General features: G+C 38.5%; 1 protein-coding gene across 12 annotated transcripts in view; it reads right to left on the bottom strand.

Annotated features, from left to right (window-relative positions):
* Window positions 1–15,253, bottom strand: part of TNNT3 (troponin T3, fast skeletal type) — a 38,915-nt gene extending 23,662 nt beyond the window's left edge. For 5 of the 12 annotated variants that reach the window (XM_090032489.1, XM_090032494.1, XM_090032497.1 and 2 more), the window contains exons 1-3: window positions 15,219–15,253; window positions 14,238–14,251; window positions 9,331–9,348 (exon numbers count right to left, since the gene is read on the bottom strand). In XM_090032489.1, coding sequence (XP_089888615.1) covers window positions 9,331–9,348; window positions 14,238–14,251; window positions 15,219–15,238 — 52 coding nt within the window. In that variant the 5' untranslated portion in view covers window positions 15,239–15,253. Of the gene's footprint in view, window positions 1–3,401; window positions 3,414–8,243; window positions 8,256–9,330; window positions 9,349–12,593; window positions 12,612–14,237; window positions 14,252–15,218 lie in introns of all 12 variants that reach the window. The other 7 variants (XM_090032485.1, XM_090032486.1, XM_090032492.1 and 4 more) reach the window with 3 other exon arrangements.
* Window positions 15,254–20,706: the final 5,453 nt, after the last annotated feature.

The raw sequence follows: 20,706 nt of genomic DNA, 5'->3' as shown, positions 1-20,706 counted from the left end.
AATGTGGTTATCTTTTAAGCACTCCATTACTTACCAGGCATAACAGCAGTACAAAATCCAAGTCTTTTGACTTCCTTTATGCAATCAATGAGCCAAACTCCACTTTATGGTATGAAATGGAGCTCCCATGGATGTGGGAGGTAGTCATTTACATATCACATGGCAGAGTTTAACTCATTTTGCTGAGTTACTCTTTTCTGAAAGCATACATTTTTCCCAAAATGTAGTAATTTTCCATGCAAAAATTAAGTGTTACCATTCTTCTTACACTTTAATAAATGAGAGAAGGTTATAGGAGTAAAAATTAAAAAATCATGCAAGTTATAATTTATCACTGACAGATCTGTTATCTACTGGTTTCTTGTGCTACACTGGAATTCCTACGTACATTATCCCTACAGACTAACAAAGAAGAATTCAGAAGTCATGTCACATACCCGGCTCATGGATTTCATTAAGTGGTAAGTGTCAGGGGAATGGCATGCAAAGGAAGACAGGAGAATCAGAAACAAGAAGCATGGGATGAGAGAAACCTTCCTTTTTTTTAAGCCAAGGTTGAGGCATATCACTTATAAATTAGGTTACAGAACGAGAAAGTTAATGAGATTAAAATAAGAACAAAGGACACATATGGATGTGAAATGGAAAGACATGGAAAGGGATGTGATGGAAATGAAAGGCAAAAGAAACCTGCAGACAAGTGGTGAAAATTTACATCAGGCAAAACATATAAATGCAATGCAGTAGTGCATTACAGTAATACAGGTAGGTGGTCATTAGCTTTCATAGATTTACATTTATTACCCATAGAGCAGGATTATGGATATGAAATGTACGATGGGCTATGTCAAATACTACTTCCAGATGCACCAATGGTAGTATTTTGTAGGAGTCTCGCATAGAAATTGGCAAATTTTGTTTTTCTTCTCAGCAAAGCTTTAAATGATTCACTGAACTGGATCAAGTCTATTTTCAGGTGGAAATAGATGGTGGTCATTCAAGCTGGGGAATCAAACGTGTCAATGTGTGATGTCACATCACATCTCCAGTGTGCCGTCAGTTATAGAACCTGATATGCTTTAGCCATAGTAGTTCAATACACCATTAAGCTTGGACAAATCTTTGACTAACTTTTTGGCACCAAGTGGTAAGCACTATTTATCACAGTTTGTTATTTTAGTGATTCATGGTTCTGTGAAAAAACAGAAGTACACAAATAGAAGGTAAGGATTTATTATCTCCTATTACCTTGCACCTTTGAATTCCTGTGTATATATAACCTTGAGCGCAACGCACAGGAATTTAGAATATATATCTCAGGTTCATAAATTTCAATAAGTGGGAAATGTCAGGGAAACAAGATGCAAAGGCAGACAAAAAAAATTAAAAACACCACAAAAGGTAAACAACCTTATACTTTATGCAAGCAAAGGTTGGTGAAAGTTATGAATAGGTTACAGAGAAAGAGAATTAATATCTTTAATAAAACAAATGGCTACAAAAAGAGAAGACATGGGGATGACTATGAAATGAGAGATACAAAGATCATGCAGATGAATGATGAAAAAGTATGTCTTGCAAAATATTTCAGTTTCATAGTTTCTATGAAACGATTTAATTATGTGTATCAAGTACTACTCAACTCCTCCTAGTTTACAGAATTTATACCAGTTTAAGACATGCTCATCAAACACAGTTTTACAAGTATGACTGGAACCAAGATGTGTTTCTGATTTCATGATCTTGCACACTAAATTAATATCTGACATCTGTTCAGTAGGGTTCACTTCTCATATACTACTGCATGGGAACATACTTAATCTAATGCCAGTTGAACCGATAAGGAGATTCCTGTGGATTTCAATCTATATCCATATGGTATTTGAGCTGGAATTTTTTTAATGGAAGCAATAAGATCAACATCCACAAGAGAATGCCATATAAACCTTTTCTAAATATATTGGACCAAAGTCACTTATGCAGGTCTGTCCACTGTGTAATTTTTACACAGATGTGTACTGGAAAATATCTGGCATCTCTGCAATATTTTTTAAAAATTCCAGTGAATTGGGTCATAAAACTGGTCAAAAAGACCATTTTTTTCAGGAATGTTTTTTACAAAAATGTGAATTTAAAAAATTGTGCACGTTCTACAAAATGGCTGAAGCCCACAAAAACACAGGTTTTGACAACTCTTAAACAAAAATACTTGCCACAAAATTTTAAGTTAAAACATTAAATTCAGCTCCACTGGTCACTGTCATTGTACAACACTGTCCTCTTCTGGAAAGAACAAGAACTGTTTAAATTTTCATTGCAATATGTTTTGTATAATTAGCAAATGAAAGGTTGTCATTGGAGGTAGCCTGCACTTCTGTAGGTGGAAGATCTCATTGCTGTCTCCACTATCATTATATAGCTCTGAGTGGTTCTTGTAACCCGTATAACAACAGCTGTGAATTACATAGTGGCCACTATTGCAGCTGATATCTGTCTCTTAAATGTCATCAAAACAAGTAACCTGATGAAGTTCACTGCAAACATTTGTCTACCATCTCTCCCAACTATACAGTTGTTCTAATAAAAGATATTACCAAAATAACCCCTTGCTTCTCATCTATTCCATGGATTATCACATTTCCAACCTTATTCTTAAGTGTTATTACATTTTTCATGCAGCAATTAGCATTTATTATCTTTATTATGTTTCACATGATAGAAGGAAAGGTTATTAATAGAAGATGAAATAGTAATACACTGTAAGTTATAGTTTATCATTAATATATCTTTTTCTTTTCATGTTCTGTTCCACCACCTTTGAATTCCTGAGTACAATAAAAAGAGTTTTATGGAAAACATTCAATAATACCATTTTTCAAAAAAAAACAACCCAGGTAATGAAATTTAAATGCATTTTAAAAATCAATTTTGTAAAACTACTGTTTTAAAGGAAAAAAACACAAGGAAAAAAGTTCTGACAGTATTGAAATGTCCTATTTCAAAATTTCTGAAATAAGACATTTCAGTTTTCTAGTTTGAAAATGATTTATATGTTGGATTTTATTTTTCATTACCTCATCAAAAATTTATAAGAAGTCAACTTTGAAAGTAAAAAAGTTTCAAAATATCATAATGCTCCCCAAAATAAAATGTACAAAAACCCAAACATTTTAGATCAAGCAAAACCTTCTCATTTAACAAAGTCCAAATTAATTCCTTCAGTAGATGAAAAACAAAGTGTTCTTTGTAGAACATTTTGGAATTGACAGGGTTTGGTCTAATTTAGAATGGAGCCAAATTTTAACATTGCCACGTGGTTCATGAAATGGAATTTCCAACCTATTGCTCTAAACCAGTAACACTTCAGAGTGGAACAGGAATTCAGAAGTCATGTCACATACCTGGCTCATGGACTTCATTAGGAGGGAAGTGTCAAGGAAGAAGTAGCAGTGGGAGATTCAAGAAAGAAAATTAGAACAAGAAACACAGGATGGCAAAAACATTAAAACTTTATCAAGCAAAGATTGAAGGGTTACAGAGGTGGAAAATTAATAACATTAAAAGAAAAACAAAGGGTACATATGGATGTGAAAAGGAAAATCATGAAAATGGATGTGAAAGTACTAGGAGGCAAAATGGAAAATGCAGATGAATACTAACATTGGTAACTCAACATACTGTATTTTCTTACATAAAACATCCAGCTGGTATTTTGGGAAAGGGTGTTTTTTGGAAAAAAGTGCTGTAAACGGGAGTGAGCATTATATGCAAGAAATGTAGTTAGACCAATTTCTATGGCTCATGGTACAAAAGCAAAAGTAAAATCTACAATCCAAAGGGGGGAGAGTAAATTAGCAAGTTCAGCTCCTTAGCTGCTGCTACTCAGTTACTTACTACAAGGAAAGATGCATTTTCTTCATTCTGCCTTTCAAAACCAAGGTAAGTATCTTATTCCAGGGTGTGTTATATGTGAGAAAATACAGCATATAAGTATTGCATGGACCAAGTGCTCCTGGTGATCCTTGGTTTACAGAGATTTACATTTATCTGAATTATAACCAACAAAGTTGTATATATGTGAAAAGAATATAGACAAGAAATCCTAGCCGAACCATAGGGATTTGGGCACTGACTTACTTGCGGCTACAATTTACCCTGCTTCCAAGAGCTGAGGGTTAAAAACATGCAGATAATTGTGAGCAGAATTACTGCTTTCCAATCTTTAAGTTAAAATCCAATTCCAAGTTGACTGTGTTTTTAAGGACTGATTTGATATGAGAGCAGAAGCTTGATTTAAATGTAGGGGTTGGGTTTTTTTGTAAGCATCACTTGCAATATTGTTAATCACACACAATGTCTTGCCAAACCTTGACTGAGATTCACATGAAAATTACAATGTAGTAGAACACAATAAGCTGCAGGAACCTATTTTCCCCATAAAGTAGCTTATCTCAAGAAAGAAAAAATACTAATTTGGAGACAGATGGTACATCTTGCTTTCTTCTCTAAATTGGCATTTTGTATAAGCACACATCTCTGCAGTTAGCCAAAACTACAGCAGTTCTTTCAATTTATGCTAAGACTTGTTTATCCAAAACAAAATCTCTAGATTTGGCAATGTCCCGGATACTATGCCTGTCTTGAAAAGAAAAATCTTTCCACCTCAAACATGCACTTTTGCAATCATCTCCTAAAGTTATTTTCACATCTATTCAGTAAACTATTTTTGCTGATTAGTGTTACTCAGTACATGTGGTATTGCAACCTCACAAACTGCAAACCCAAAACTAACCTAATCCCTTCATTCGGTAAAATACAGCATTCTCCCCCCGTGAGTTGGCATGGGAAATGATAATCTGTTTTGTACAGAATGTGGTGGTAAATTTAAGCAGAAAACAGCATTTAACTTAAATGAAAGTGACCTGTACTTTATTATCCAGAGAATCCTCATTGCCATTGTGAAGTCTGAAAATACTTCCAAATACTATTGAAGAGTGGTATTTGGAATTTTTAATGGAACCACCTGGTTAATATATATTACAAGGACCTTTCTCTGCCCAGTATACAGAGGATAAGGGTCGGTTAATAATTGTCAGTAGACAGACTCAACTCAAGTTGTAGAGACTTGTGCTTTCTGCCTCAGAAGCTTCTTGTTCATTCCCTGTTGTGTCAGCCACAATGGCTACTGTCCCACTATAGATTACTGCTAAAATGCTTTACAAATCACTGAAAATATATCTCATTTTATGCATTCATTAGTATTTATAATTATTTATAATGATTAGTCCCCTGGAGAGAATGTTAATGAAGAAAAATACAAAGCAAAACAGACATCAGTAAGATTGTATTCAACTTTTATCTCCCTTTTCCTTCAACCACCTAAAGAATTCCTGTACGTACCAGTACTTAGAACTGAATTAAGGAATTCCAAAGTCATGACACATACCAATCTCATGAACTTTATCAGGCGGGAAGTGTCACAGAACAACATGCGAAAGAAGCATTAGAATGAGAAACACACACAATTGGAACAAGCTTATACTCTTTCTAAACTAGGGAGAAAGCATTTGGGAATGGATTACAGGGAAATAAAAAGAAGGCTGTTGAAAGAATAATTACAGATGAATGACAAAGGTGTGAATGGAAAAAAGTGAAACTACGAACAGCTCAAGTGAAATGTTAGAAGCATGTAGCTGACTTCCTCTGGCATCTCTAAACCAATATATGGTGGATGCCAGAGAGGGTAATGAATAGAGAATAGATCTAGATATCTGGATCAATGCTTTCCCTCTAAGGCAGCCACACCTGCCACAGTTCACGATAGGATACTGGGCTAGGTAAACCATTGGTCTGACCCAGTATGGGACTTCATATGTTCTTATGTACATACATTTATCCAGGTCTACATTTACTTTAACCATGCACATGTAGATGGAAGGGAATGCTATACAGAGATATAACTGTTCTGGAAGATGGATTTACAATGGCAAGAATCTTCTTTAGTGTAAATAGGCCTGATTTTGTTGACTGAAACAAGGCTGCTAATTTACACTAGCTGAAGATTTGGCCCAGAATTTTAAGTGTCTATCTATATTATATAGCAATACACACAGAATCCACTCTTCTGAATAACATGCAAAGCTATGGAATTGTAAGGATTTAATATTTGTTATAACATTGGCACATCTGGATTTACTCTTGAAAGCAGACACATGAAAATGAATATCATGTCAATGCCATCCAAATATACAGGGCCAAATTCTGCCTGCAGGTAGAACATGAAGCTCCAGTTAAAGTGGCATACAAATATCCAAGGGCAGAAAAAGTAGCCTGAGATCTACTTGGTCTCACAGGGGCCTGATTCAGAATCAAACAAAGTCAAAGAAAAATCTTTCAATGACTTCAACAGGCATTAAGGATTAGGGTTCATTGGAACCTTAATTTTTACATGGTTTACATCTCCCAGATGTTTAGTGCTTGTATTCATGCACAGTTATTGTACATCACCACTAACACTTGTTAAACGTTAAAAAAGAGGGTGAAAACAAAAATGAAAAACAAAGGAAATGTAAACTATAATTTGCCATTAAAAACTTGTCTATTTTTCCCTCCTGCTCCCTTGGCCACCTTAAGAATTCCTGCCCATGTTAACATTTTATTTTGAGAGACTGTATTCAGAACTCTTGGTAGAGGCAATATTTTCTATTAGACCAACTAAATAGTTGCACTGGGAAAAAAATCTTTAAAGCATTTTTTCTTGCAACTATTTAGTTGGTGTAATGGAAGATATTTCTGTCCAAGAGTTCTGAATACTTTTGCCTGTAGACCAACACAGTTAAAACCTGGATCCCTAAAAAACTTTGAGAGACTGGAATTTAGAAGTCACATCACATACCTTCCTTATGGACTTCCTTAGGTGGGAAGTGTTATGAAACCGTATATGAAAAAATAGAACATTCTCAGAAACACATTATTGCAAAGACTGTAAACTGTCTAGCTAGGGAATAGGTCAGAAGGAAAGATAATTCCAGTAAAGGGAATACAGAGATCAGTGCAGGCAGAGAGGGGTGCAAAGAAGAACATCATGTGGAAGGAGCATGGAGAGGCATTGTACAAAGCATCAAGCTTGGAAAAAATTCTAACGTAAGGGTTGATTTTCCTCTTATCCAAGTTTTACAGGGGACAGTGCAACTTCTACAGAGGCTCTCTCTTGCCCCTAGAAGCCTCACAAGAGAAGGGTCTCCATAAAACAGATGGGAAAGAAGAATGTATTATCACTGCCTTGGGGTTTGATCCCAAGTCCACTGCCGTAAGTAAAAGTGACTCTCATTGATGTCAGTGAGCGTTGGATCAGGCTCATGATTTGCACTAACGGGCACTATAGATCCTCCCACTGGGCACATCTACGTGACAGGCTTCGAGATCAGTAGACTAATTCTGCTATTCATTAGCACAGTGGGCAAAACCTGTGCTAATATGCAGTAGATTTAGTCTACTGCACAATAATGTCACAAAAAGACCCTTTGTTTGTGCTTATGTGCAACAGTGCCAATTATGGCGCATGTACTACCTGTTGTACTAAGCTTAATATGCCATAATTACAGTGCGTTAATGAATGTGTAGATGCACCCTGTGAGATGCAGGATCTGGCAGGAGCCAGCTCCCTCCATCTCTATGATTGCCCTGCTCTCTGTAACCCTGTAGAGTTCTCAAGAAGGGGCTACAACATGGCCAAGGGAAAATAAGGATCATACAGCACAGGGTGCTTTCCTTTTTCTTGCACCCCAAATCATGAACATAGAATAGTATCTATGCTTTCATCTATAGTTTATAAAAGTATGAACTAGAGCTGACTTTTAACCTACTGAAAAGTTTAAACAAATGGAGTTAGCTTTGGTGGGATACAGGAGAAGTACACATTAGATTTCTAGAAAAAACAAAAAACAATTTTATTGAGCCCTCAGAAGTGCTATAAGGCTTGATGTACAAGTAGCATAAATCAATTTAGCTCCATGTGAAGATCAGGATTTAGCCCAGCATATTAAAATGGGAAGCACATTTCATAGATTAGTTAACTATCACTTGTTAATTGATAGAGAAAATGTTATGGAAGAGAGCCCGAAAGCAAAGATAATGTAAGCGATAACGTAATATGACTGTCTTGTTCCCTTCTACCACCACTGAATTCCTTCACAGAGTAATGCATGATGAGAAGAGAGGAATTCAGAAGTCATGTCACATACCTGGTTCATGAACTTCATCAGGTGGGAAGTGTCATGGAACAAGACCAACATGATGGAAAACAAGAGAATGAGAACAAGGAACACATGATTACAACAACTTTGAGCCAAGGTTGTGGGGAATGTGAGGACAGAGGGTGGGTGAAATGGAAAAAAAAAACATAGGATATGATAGTCTGGAGACAGGGAAATGGAGCATGCAAATGCATGGTAAGAAATGTAAAGCGTTCATAATGAAGAAAAAATTGGTATTAATAAGTACTGATCTGAAAGGGGGTCCCCTCATTTTAAACATGCCCAAGAACAGTAGTCTAAAATAAGGCTGGTCTCGCAAGTTCAACTTACCACTTAAGTGCAATTAAAATGAGAGCAGACGGACATACAAGCAATTCAGCACATGTTAACTGCCCTTGTTTCACTGCAAAGTTCCCTTTCAGGTGAGGATTATCTACTAATATGTATTACTTTAATAGGTCACTACAGTCCAATGATTTGCAACTCTTGCAAGTGAACATGTGACACAAAAGTAGAATGAACTTACTCTTCATGCCTACAATGTAGACTTGCAGAGTTCTCATTTGTTAAGAGTAAATTCCTGTTTCTAGATCTTAGTTCTGATACCTGTACCTATGTAACTTCCAAAAGTGTACTGTGCTAGTACCCCCGTGCCATTGTCATGTGCAGATTCATCTGAATCTTACTCATAAGCTCTTCTTTTTTTGGGGTAACATAACTTCATGCATTTGGTTTTATGTGACATTGATGCAATTACGCCATTGGAAAACTGGTAAAAGTGAAGGGAAGATAAGGACCAACATCTGTAGAGAATGTAATATCTTTTGTTCAAACTAAGCTTTTCAAAGCCTTTAGAGGTTATCCAAAACTTCAATTTGTAAGCAGGAATGGCAGGATGTAAAAGAGTATAATGAACAGGATGAACATTTTGGAAACAAATGATGCCATGCGAGTGATAATGCATCATGAGGGTTTTCTTTTCCTTGTCCCTTATCCCCTTTCACCACCATAAGAGCTGTTGTGCGACTTAACACTACCGATAAAAAGCATGGAATTCAGAAGCCATGTCACATACCTTCCTCATGAACTTCTTCTGCGTGGGACACATCATGGAACAAGAAGCAACAGCAAAAAATAAAATTAAAAGAGCTGATTAAGACAGTCTAAAGCTCTTTAGAACTCATGGGGCTGGTACAGGAGGAAAGTTAGGAATTATGGAATGGAAGAAAAAGTTAATAACATTCATATGAATTGAAAGGGCAAGCTGTGGGATGATAAATCTGGATATAGAAAAAAAACATGCCAAAGAATAATAAGAGTAATAATATAGATTATATTATTTCTTCTTATTATGAGCTGGTCGAAGTTTTCCAAAATTTTATTTCTGATGAAACACTGACTCAGAAGGGGCTTGGAACATTTTAATGATATTTTTATATGTTTCTCAACTGACTAAAGACTAGGTCAAGTTTCTTGTGAGATTTTGATATTCCAAAAAAATCCATCTTGGAAATTTTGAACCTTGCCAGAAAAGGTGAGGAAAGGTGATAAAATCTTTCCTTGACATTTCAGCTCCAGAAAATTTCAATTTTTGGATGAGCTATTTTATTTTAGGATGGAATACTGCAATTTTTTTACCAAAAAGTCAAACTTTTCTGTGGAAAAATTAAATTAAATAAATTGATGGTTTGTTTCCTTCATATTTTTCATAGGAAAAAAAATTCTGACCAGCTCTACCATTGACATCAGTGGAGTCTAATGTCAATAGGCTTCAGACCAAGTTTTTGGACCTTCGGTGCTGTTTTCTCTCTTATTCCTTCTCTTCTGTCACCTCAGGAGTCCTTCACAGAAAATTCTCTTCCAAAATTGGAAGAGAAATAAATCAGAAGTCATATCGCATACCTTCTTCATGAACTTCCTCATGTGATAAATGTCATGGAACAAGAGGCAACAGTAAGCAAGGAAATAAAACAGAAAATTATTAAGTATTTGAACTCTGTGAGCTCAGGTTTAGGGGAAAAAGATTTGGGAAGTTATACGAGAAGTAAATGAATCACCTCAAAAGAAGGCAACACAAAGGTCAAACAAGTGGAAAAACCATAAGAGAACAAGGGAAACCACCTCAGATAAAAGGAACATGCAAATTAAAGAGAAAGTGGGGGAGGGAGAAATCACCTGACCTATTAATTTCGTATTAATATTTAATTTTTGAAACCCAAAAGGAGAAGAGAGTTAGGTAAGAAATGAGAAAGACATGAAGGAGAGAAGAAAGAAACTCCTTTCTTGGGAAAATGTGCCTGTATTATTAACAACCTATGTTATCTCTTTGCATGTTTGACAAGAAGTGAATAAATATGGAGTATCAATGGCACCTACACCCACATTAACTCATGCATCTGTTGTTCTGTAAGCTGCTTCTCCAATACAAGAATAATGGCTCTACCACTCAGGGAGACTTGGGGCATTGAGGCATTTTAGGGGGTACAGGGTATAGAGTGAGTCTGTATTTTCATTTACACAAAATTTCATACCACTGCTTCTGTCACTGGTCTGCTAATGAACAGCAATGGTAGGAGCACTGGTGTATGCAGGACTCCCTATGACTGTTGGCATTATAAGCCAACGTCTAACCCCCCTCTGAGCAAGTCTATACAATGCAGTCCTTAAGGTGCTAGCAACCTGTTTACATTTGTAACCCTGCATCTACCACTGATAGAAAGGAACCCATAGCAGCAATGGTGACAGTGCCTGGAGTACACAACATTTCTGAGTTTCAGTAGGTGACATATGAACATTTCTCATGGAGCTCAGGGTTGGCATCATAACCTCTCTTAGCAAATCTCTGCTTTCAAAACGGGGGGGGGTGTTCTTAACAGCTTTATAGGAAGACTAAGGGTAACGTTGCATGTTACATTTACTATAATATTAAGCAGTATTAACATTAGAATGTGCTGTGAGCGGATACTGTTTCTTGCCTGCACAACTCTGACTTGCTACTAGAGGGCTGGTGAGCAGGGAAATAACTAAAAGCCAGGACACCTGGGCTCTATCCCTGCACTGGGTGGAGATGTGAGGGAGGGTTGGAAGTGGTGCATCCTAGGATGCTGGAGGACTGTAAATTGATTGTTTTATCTCCATGGAGCAGATTGACATCATCCTAACACAAAATAGGTACCACAGCCTAGAGGTAATTCTTGCCTGAAGTGGTGTAACTTTGAGATACTCAGAGGGCACTTGTCATGAGTTAACAAATTTTAATTTACAGACACTCATGTTTTACGTTCCCCTGGTATGGTCTAAGTGTAATGTGTAACGTCACCCTTAACCAAGACACTCAGAACCTGAGTGCACATACAAGTGCAGCTGGCCTCAGCACTTCTCTAAATGGCCATCCAGTTTTTCCATGAAAAAATAGAATTTTTTAGTCTATATAAAAACTGGGCTGAAAGGAAGCTGGTTTTGAAACACACCTCCCTGACTTGAAGGCTGGGTACATGTCATCAATATGCAGAATGCCCATATATGAGCAGTGGCAATAGTGCTGCATCTCTGAAATCCTCCTCTCCTTACTACAGGCAAAAAGAAATATTACAAAAGAAAATATCTCAAGTGAAAATGTGAGGGGGAGAGCCTTTCATACTCCATCTTTTCCACTCTGCTGTATTTCCATAGGAGCTTGTCAAATCATGGGCCAGCTAAAGGTGAACCAAAAAAACCTTGACCTTTGTCAGTGAATTTTTGTTTGCCAAACCTATTTATGGCCTTAAAAGGGTACAAAGCTCTGTAGCCCTTGCTTTTCTTATACTTTGTATAGGCAAAGGCATAGGACAATGCCTATGGGCACCGAGCTTGGCAGTTAAGTAAGAAACAATATACGTGCTTCAACTGCCTTGTTTCAAATTGTTTTCTATGGGTTGACTTCTGGATAGGTTATATGATCTTTGCTAGGCAAAACTTCTGCTGAAGGCAATAGGGATTGTGCCTGTGCAGGGTTTGTACAGGAATAGGTTTGTATAGAGGCTATGCAAATCTCAGATTTTAAAACCCCAAATTTAGGGAAAGTCCACATGTGGATTCAACTATGAACTTCAGAACTAGCCTCTTGTAATGGACTAAACAAAACATCAAGGGAATGGTGAAAGTCACATCAAGTTCTGAATTTCATGGCATTGGCCTCGCCACATAGTTGGATCAGGAATATTTTGGAATGATTTATTGAACAAGGTGTTTCAGATCACCTTTAGCAACAAGTAACAAAGAGATGGTTGAATAACCGGCAGTAAAGATTTGGGGTCAAGGATCAGAGAAAGAGAAATTACGTTCCAGTTTTTTTGTTACCTTCTTCTTCATATTCCTCTGCATTAAAATTAAAAAAGCAGCAAAATCAACAGCAAGCACGTAGACCAGAAAGAGTGACATGTTGATAAGAAGTACTGACAACAAAAGACCTTTTTTAGTATAGAGGGAAAGGATTTCAAAGATGTGTGGAGTTACGAGTTAGAGACAAAGCACAGAATCAGAGAATCATACAAAAGCAGAAAAATCATCATTGCCTAGAAGAGATTCTCTGCACTAAGCTTAAAAACAATTGCTTGAGCCACTTGGAGAGAAAATTTCTGACTCTGATCCAACATGCCCAGGTGTAAATCAAGAGCATCTCTAGTCTAGCCTGGAGGTCTAGTCAGCAGTATAAAACTGATGCAAGTAGGATCAGAATCATGTCAAGAGAATTTTTGCTTTGTCTGACTCCATAAAACTCCACCACCAATGTTCTCCAATGGGATAACTAAGCTGAATAAAATGTATCTTAAAAACAAAATTGCCTATGTTTCTCAAACCCTCAGACAAGTCCCTGCCACTACACAGTTGTGGAATCAATGGCTTCATCCATGTGCCATTTTGTGGATAACTCTAGCAGAATTGTTTCAGTAATGACCCTGTCACTTGATCTAACATCGAGAGGACATAAAAACAGTAGAAACCAAAAGTGAGAGTGGGTAAAATTGTCACACATTTAAATGGAAAGTTTTGAGTTGGGCTTTTCAGTGGAGTACTTCCAGGAGCTGCAATTTATGCTAAGTCAAGAAAAAAGTTGACTAAAATGGTCCAAATGTTGATTAAATATTAATAAAATCTTTACACTGTAGGGAAAGCGTTGGCCAGTTAAGGCCTGATGTCAATGGGAGGATTTCCATTGATGTTAGTGGGCTTTGGATCAAAAAGGAGCCACACTGAAATGAGAAAGGGTCCAGCATCTCCATTTGCTATATTAAGTCAAGTGTCTGACTACAATAAAGCAAAGCCTAGTCTGCTGACCATTGACGTTAGCCTGTAACACATATGAACACAAGCAAACATACAATCTAATATCATAACAAAACATAGAGTATGTTTGTTCGAGAGGTGCAACTATGACCTTGCACAGGAAGGGGGCACAAAACAGGCAGTTTCTGAGAAAGTGCATCTCCAAAACAAAAGAAATATGGAATTCTGTGATAAGAAGGGGTATTAGAAAGTGAAAAGGAATATGGGAAAAATTATATTACTGAATTGTATCCTTTGCATAGAGAATCAAGACTTAAAAGTATTTTAGAGGTTAAAAAGAATCAACTCAAAGGGGCTAAGACCAATAAAAATAAAAGTAGGAAAAAGAAAATATTGAGCAAATAATGTTGTAAACCAGTTAAAAAAATATCACCAGTAGATGGCGGTAGACCTGCAGGAACAAAAAGCAAAACAAGGCATCTCTGCACAGCAAAACAGAATCTGAATCTACTGCTAAAAGCTGACTTTAAACCTAAATTAGATATTCATCAAAAACTGGGTATTACAAGTTAGATTCCAGTATCATTATTTATGGAATATCACCTTATAAAATAAAAACAACATTCAACAAAAAATAAAACAGAAAATGACATTTTAAAATGTTGACATATCAGGTTGGCGTTTAAATAATTAGGCATGAGCAGATTCAAGACTTACCCTCTACCTGCTCCCTGTAGAGAAAAAGAGAAAGAGAAAGAGTTTGTTGAAACTGGATTTATATTTCCTCCACTCTGTGTTAATATGCTACTTTGAGCTATTAAGTAAAGTGCCACAGTTTTACTTGACATACATGAAACTTTCCCTTCTCCCTTTCCCCCTTCATTTTTAGGTTAATAAAATGACTGAAATTTTGAAGTACAGCTCTTGTCCTGCAAAGTCTGATTCACAGGTGTAAAATTATATGAATGTGTAGTCCCACTAATTTAAAGGAAGGACTCGCATCTATAAAATGACTCACATGGTTAAGTGTTTGCTGATAGGAAGTGTAGGTACTAAAAGTTTTCACTGGTAAAACCTACTTCTAAACGACGAGGTAAGTCCACATCAGCAATGGCAGAGACTCTGCAAGTTGTGCAGTCTCCTGGGTAAGAGTGATGCATGGTACTGGCACAGCTTCATTTGGCTTCTGGGGTGATAACAACTGGCTTCTTGCCAGTTCTAATCTTCACCCTCTCCTTACTGAAATTCTGTTTGGGGCACACTGAGCTCTTTTCCTTACTCTTGTTTAACAGAAAACTTTCAACCACTATTCCCTTAACTCATACCCTCCCCATACCTCTGCTTCTGTGTTCTGAACTTGGATTTGTAGGAATGCCAAGCAAGTCCATTAATTTTGGTGGTGTTATTTTGGACTTTCCATGGTGATTTATACCAAGATAGGTATGCCTAACCACACTAGTCAACTTTCCCCAGCAAAAATATTGTGGGAGTTTGAGGCAGGGGAAGAAGGAAGGGATGCACTTGAATTTCCAGTGCCCGAGCCCCTAGGCCTCTTGCTATTGACTCTGATGGGCTCTGAACGCGTTTGTTTTTGGCAGCTGTAGGACACAGCCTTACGGCTTTGCAGGGAAACTCCATTTTAGCTTGCAATTGCCCCACTGAACAGATTAGTATGGAGACAGTCTCCTCTCTACTTACACGTCCTCGGTGTCAGACATGTTGGCAGTGGGTTTCTAAATGAAAAAGGAAAGCAAGAGACAAATTAGCAGCATCTCAGAACACTCCAAGACAAAAGCAGGTTGGCTGACATCTGAAGTTGAAAAGCGATGCATCTGGTGTCCTACAGAGCAGTAAATCCTCACTGCCACTATAATACAGTAAAGGCTTCAGCTGGTCAGATCAAATGAGGAGGAGTGGACTGGAAAAGAAAGTTACCTAAACAGATAGAGCCCATTAGCTTCCTAGGAGAACTCATTAGCTGCAAAATCTTCAGATCTGAACCTGGTATCATATGAGAAGCACCTCCAAAACTTCAGGGATGTTTGGAAAGAGGCCCAGCTTTATGTAATGGGTGCCAGATTGTCCTCTCCCACCTATTTGACACCTGTGTTAATACACAAAGTTCAGCAGCATTACTCATGGCACTGCTTTAGTGCAAGTGGGAGGCCCCCCCAGGTCCAAGGCATATATCACAGCTAGTGGAAAAAGGTAAAAAAATCATTGGCACTTAACTACAGTATTTGATTGCAGGAGCCCCAAAATTGTCAAATACATTAATGAACGGGTAATGTCTGGCTTATAAAACTAGACGAATTGTGTGAACAATTCTTTGCTGACTCAGCTGAGAGATTGGTACTGCTGAAGTTCACAGAAGAGATCTTTTGATTAATATTACTTGGCCATTTATGGTATTAATTACAACAGATACATCCTATGGTGGGCACTGAAATGCATCAAACAATGGCATGTCTAAAACAGCTCCCCCTGTTCTGGCTGTGCCTGAGTGCCTCATAATCTTTAGTGTTCTTATTCTCGTAACATCCCTGTAGGGACTTGTTGTTATTCCTATTTTACAGATGTGGAAGGGAGGCACAGAGTCTTGGTTATAGAGAGTCTGTGGCAGAAAAGGAATTTGATCCTACGTTCGCTTGGACCCAGGCCAATGGGGTCCTATCCCCCATTGGACCAGGGCAGAGAGGGTATAGGCAACGTAGTGGTGAACAATACAGGGGTCAGAGGGGATGACTTAACTGGTCCTCTCTGGGCCTCAAACCCATGGGTCAGACTCTCAGCTGGTATAAATCAGAGATTGCTCCACTGACTTCAGCAGAGCCAGGCGAATTTAATCACATAAAGGGTTGGTCACCTCTATGATTTAAAGTGTGGGTGGCATTTCCTGTGCAAACTACAGAACTAGTAACACCACACACTGTTCTCTGTAGAGGCAGATGGGGATCTGACATCAGTAGATCCATCTGATAGGTAGAAGCAGTGTCTCAGCAACCTATTTTTAAGGAGCTAACTGTCCCCTAGGTGGGGGCAGAGGGAACAGGGAAGGAGAGATTATAAACTGGTGAGGAGTGGACTTTCACTCAAACTCCCTCTAAATCCATGAAGGGTCTTAAATTAGAAAACAGGGCAGAGAATGCAAGCTGTGGCTTTCATGACTTCATTACTCAGCTGATATATGAGAGGTGTCTTGAAGGAGCAGGAAGACTGATTTAGGGCCAAAAGGAACAACTGCAGCTCAGAAGGTTTCTATTTCAGATGGTTATAATAATCCCATGGGCTCTGGCTCTCCCCTATAAGGGATCCTGTCCATCTCCCAACTATAACGCTGTACAACATGATAAATACCCCAACTAACTGATATAGATATACTACTACTGGTTAGAATTAAATCCAGTTATTTCTCTCTCTTTTGTGTTTTAGTTGCTTATCACCATGACAGCTGAGCACCTGTCACATAAAATCAATAATAGACCTTGTGTGGTTCATGGAGCCCCTAGCATTTCCCCAGTTCTGGGTTGAGATTCCTAGTTCCTAGCTCAGCTATAGGCTTCCTGAATCAGAACTTCTGTTGCTAAATTGTTCTTCTGTGTAATGAGGCAATAACACTCCCTTTCTCCCACCCTTTGTTTAACTGCTTCTTACTGGGCGAGTCTACACATTTATTAATGCGCCATAGTTACTGAGCATTAAGTTTAGTACTTGGATAACCAAGTACTAAATCAACGTGCAGTGACTCGTACTACTGCACAGTAGCACCAGGGCACAGGTTTTTAGTGACGCTTACTGTGCAGTAGCCTAATAACACTGTGCAGTAGCGTATTAGCCCGGATTTTGCCCGGCACACTACTGTGTAGTGTTATTAAACTACTGCGCAGTAAGTGTCTTGTGTAGATGCACCCACTATGTATTTGTATCCTGTCTGGAAAAAATGGGGGCCTTAGTTTTGGTGCAGGCTTCTTGGTATTACCATGGTTTAAATAAATCATTGTTTGCTCGTATGCTATTATTATTATTATGCTATTATTTGCTGCAATGGTCTCAACTTGCAGCAAAGGAAGTTTAGGTTGGATATTAGGAAGAATTTTCTCACTAGAAGGGTTGTGAAGCACTGAAATGGGTTAGCTAGAAAGGTAGTAGACTCTCTCTATCCTTGGAGGTTTTTAAGGCCTGGCTTGGCAAAGCCCTAGCTGGGATGATCTAGTTGGGGATGGTCGAGCTTTGAGCAGGAGGTTGGAGAAGATGACCTCCTGAGGTCCCTTCCAACCCTCATTTTCTATGATTCTATTAAGAGTACTACCCCATTTTATGGTATGGGGAAGTAGAGTCCTCGCAGAGAAAACTCTGGCTTATTGCAGTCTGTGAAAGCCTGCAATAAGCCTCTTCCAGTCTAGATGTTTGTCCTAAGAGATTGTGGGAATTTTGGTCAATCCCTCCATTCGGTTAGTCTCTGAATTTTGCTTTTTTTTAAAATCTGAACATAACAAATGATTTTGAGTTAAGTGCTCCCTTTGTTCTCACATGTTCGGTTCCATGGGAGTGAGAGTTGCATTAGTGGATCATCTTGAAAGAGAACCTTCGAATTCTCAGCGCACATTTATAAAAGTAATTTTTTCAGGACCAGGTTGAAGGCAAAAATACAGTGCAGTACCAGACTGTCCTGCTTTAAGGGCCTGCTCCATAGCTCCTTAAAAGTCTTTAAATGAGGCCCCACACAAATGGGCCTTCTTCTCATGAGTCCCAGAATGAGCTCATCCAGTTGCCATTTGGCCTCCACAACACTGCATATCAGGTGTTGTACTAGACACTTCCATACTTGTTGACAGCCCAAGGGCTGTGCCAGCCAACAGGATTCTGCAAGGCACATATCAGCACGCCATGAAACAGGACTAGATGGCAAGCTCTACTGGGAAGGGTCTGCATATTTGTATCTGTTCGTAGCCCAAGGAGGCCTCAATTCTGACGGGGTCTCTGAGCACTAGGTAAAAATAATTAAATTAGATGATGACAGTGACAAAGAACATGACAAACACTGTGAACAAACCAACGGGCCAGAATTGATTTAAAAAATCCCCCAACTAGACCTGGACATAACATTTGAAAATGGCCCTTAGGCCAAATGTTCAATAAAGTGCATTAATCTTATCAACAGAAACTGGCACTTCATGGTCTTATACTGCTGCCCTCATCCAGGCTACCCCTTCAGGTAAGCTAGCCTTCCCTAAGAAAGGACAGCATGACTGAACACTTAATAGATCTCAAAGGAATCATTGAGAAGTGAGAGCCTTATTCAGTTTCCATTAAAGTCAATCACAAAACTTCTATTGGTAATAACAGTAGCCAAAGCACTGTAATCATCTGATGTGTTCATAATATTGAGGAAAGACTATTGTTTCACCGATTTTAGCTGTGTAGTTGCTTTGTTAATTAAAACAGTGACTAAATGAACCCACACTTACAACAAAATAGAGAGAGAGAAAGCAAACAATAAACAGCAATAATTTCTGCAGCTAATCTAAAGCCTAATCTGAGGCGCTGAAGTCAATGGAAAGACTCCAACTGGCTTTGGATCAGGCTACCGATGAAGACAACATTATCACAGATCTCACAAAACAGACACATCTAAATATGCAAACTGTTAGATGCTTGAGGCAGGAACTAGCTTTTATTTTGTTTGAAGAGTGCCCAGTAAAATGGGCCCTGATCTTTGCCTGAGCTTTGTGCACATGAAGAAGGAATTAGTAACAATACCCATTATTTGGAAATAAAACATGTCCAACTTGCAGTCTGCCTTCTGAAACCTAATTATATCAAAGCAAGAAGTCAGGTAACAGTTTGATTTCAAGAACATAAATTCCAAATTGTTTCCTAACAGGTTCTATTTTATTTTCTTAGGCCCCAATATTTCTTTCCTAAGGAAACTGAGCTCTAAGATATCTGTACTTCCTTCACCATTCAGCCAGCAGAAGAATTAAGCGAGTATATTTATTTTATACTGTATATGAATGATGCGCCAGATATGGTTCTGAGTTCAATGAAAAAGGTCAATATTCCATCCCTAATCAGATTAAAGTTGACCAAGTAGACCATGATTCTGCCTAGTAAACTGTCTGCTTATGTCTTTTGCTCTGAACTATATATTCCATTTGGTCCACATCAGTTCTGTTCTTGGCTTAAGAAGCAGAGTTGCCATTTCTAAGGGAGCGTCTTAGCAGCTGAGAATGCACCCAACTGCCAGATGATCGATGGAATTCACTCCCTTCCACCTCGGAGGCCATCTATGAAAATAACCCCGCCATCAATCATTTTCTCTTCTTAGCAAGATGTGACCTGCCATACAAGGGATGCAAGGTAGTAAGATTATTAGAGAAAGGAGGAGAAAGAAAATGGACATGCATCGAAGATTAGCCCTGGCAGGAATAGCTGTCAGGCAAGATGGCTGGGTACAATCTATCAAGCAGCAGCTGCCCACAGAGCCCTGGCAGGAGCCCCCGTACATCTGACACATCTAATGAAGTTTCAGATGCATTTCCTACAAACTTTTCCTTCTCTCCCTCCTACCAGCGGAATTGTTCCTCTCCGAATTATTCACTAGTTTGGAAGATAAAGTGATTCTATAACTGGTGCCAGAAACCAACAAGCAAAGTGAAAACCCCATCCTATCCAAACCTCACACAGTTGTTATTATTCACCATTTGTACTGCAGAAGCACCTAGGAGCCACAGCCCTGAGCCAGGATCCCATGGTGCTAGGCGCTGTACAAATACAGAGCAAAAATGATGGCTCCTGCCCTCTAGGAGCCTATAACCTAAACAACCATAATCCTGGCTATTTGCACTCCTAGGGCATCCAGTCCACTTGATTCCCAGGCAGGATTTGCTAGGAAGAAGAAGAATTAAAAGAAAGAGAAATCAAAATCGCAATCCCCTCTTTCCTGGCAAACCACCCCTTTTAATCGCTCATCATATGGACATCTACTCGCCCCAAAATGCTTGCAAATCTTTTGATTGTACTAGGGTTTATTTTTGCCCTGGAATTCAACACTGCTGCACTGGGGCAAAAAGTGACATGTACCACCAAAGCTTATCCTCTTCTGACCCCAAGAGCTGGGCATGATGCAGCTGTGTTCAGCTGTGACTGCCTTGCCATTGGCCTCAATTACAGCCCAGTGCATGGA

The sequence above is a fragment of the Crocodylus siamensis genome, chromosome 2 (genome assembly GCF_052110815.1).
Source record: "Crocodylus siamensis isolate JL-2025a chromosome 2, ASM5211081v1, whole genome shotgun sequence".
Classification (NCBI taxonomy): domain Eukaryota; kingdom Metazoa; phylum Chordata; order Crocodylia; family Crocodylidae; genus Crocodylus; species Crocodylus siamensis.
The sequence above is the reverse complement of the archived record's forward strand: the minus strand, read 5'-3'. Positions and strand labels throughout refer to the sequence as shown.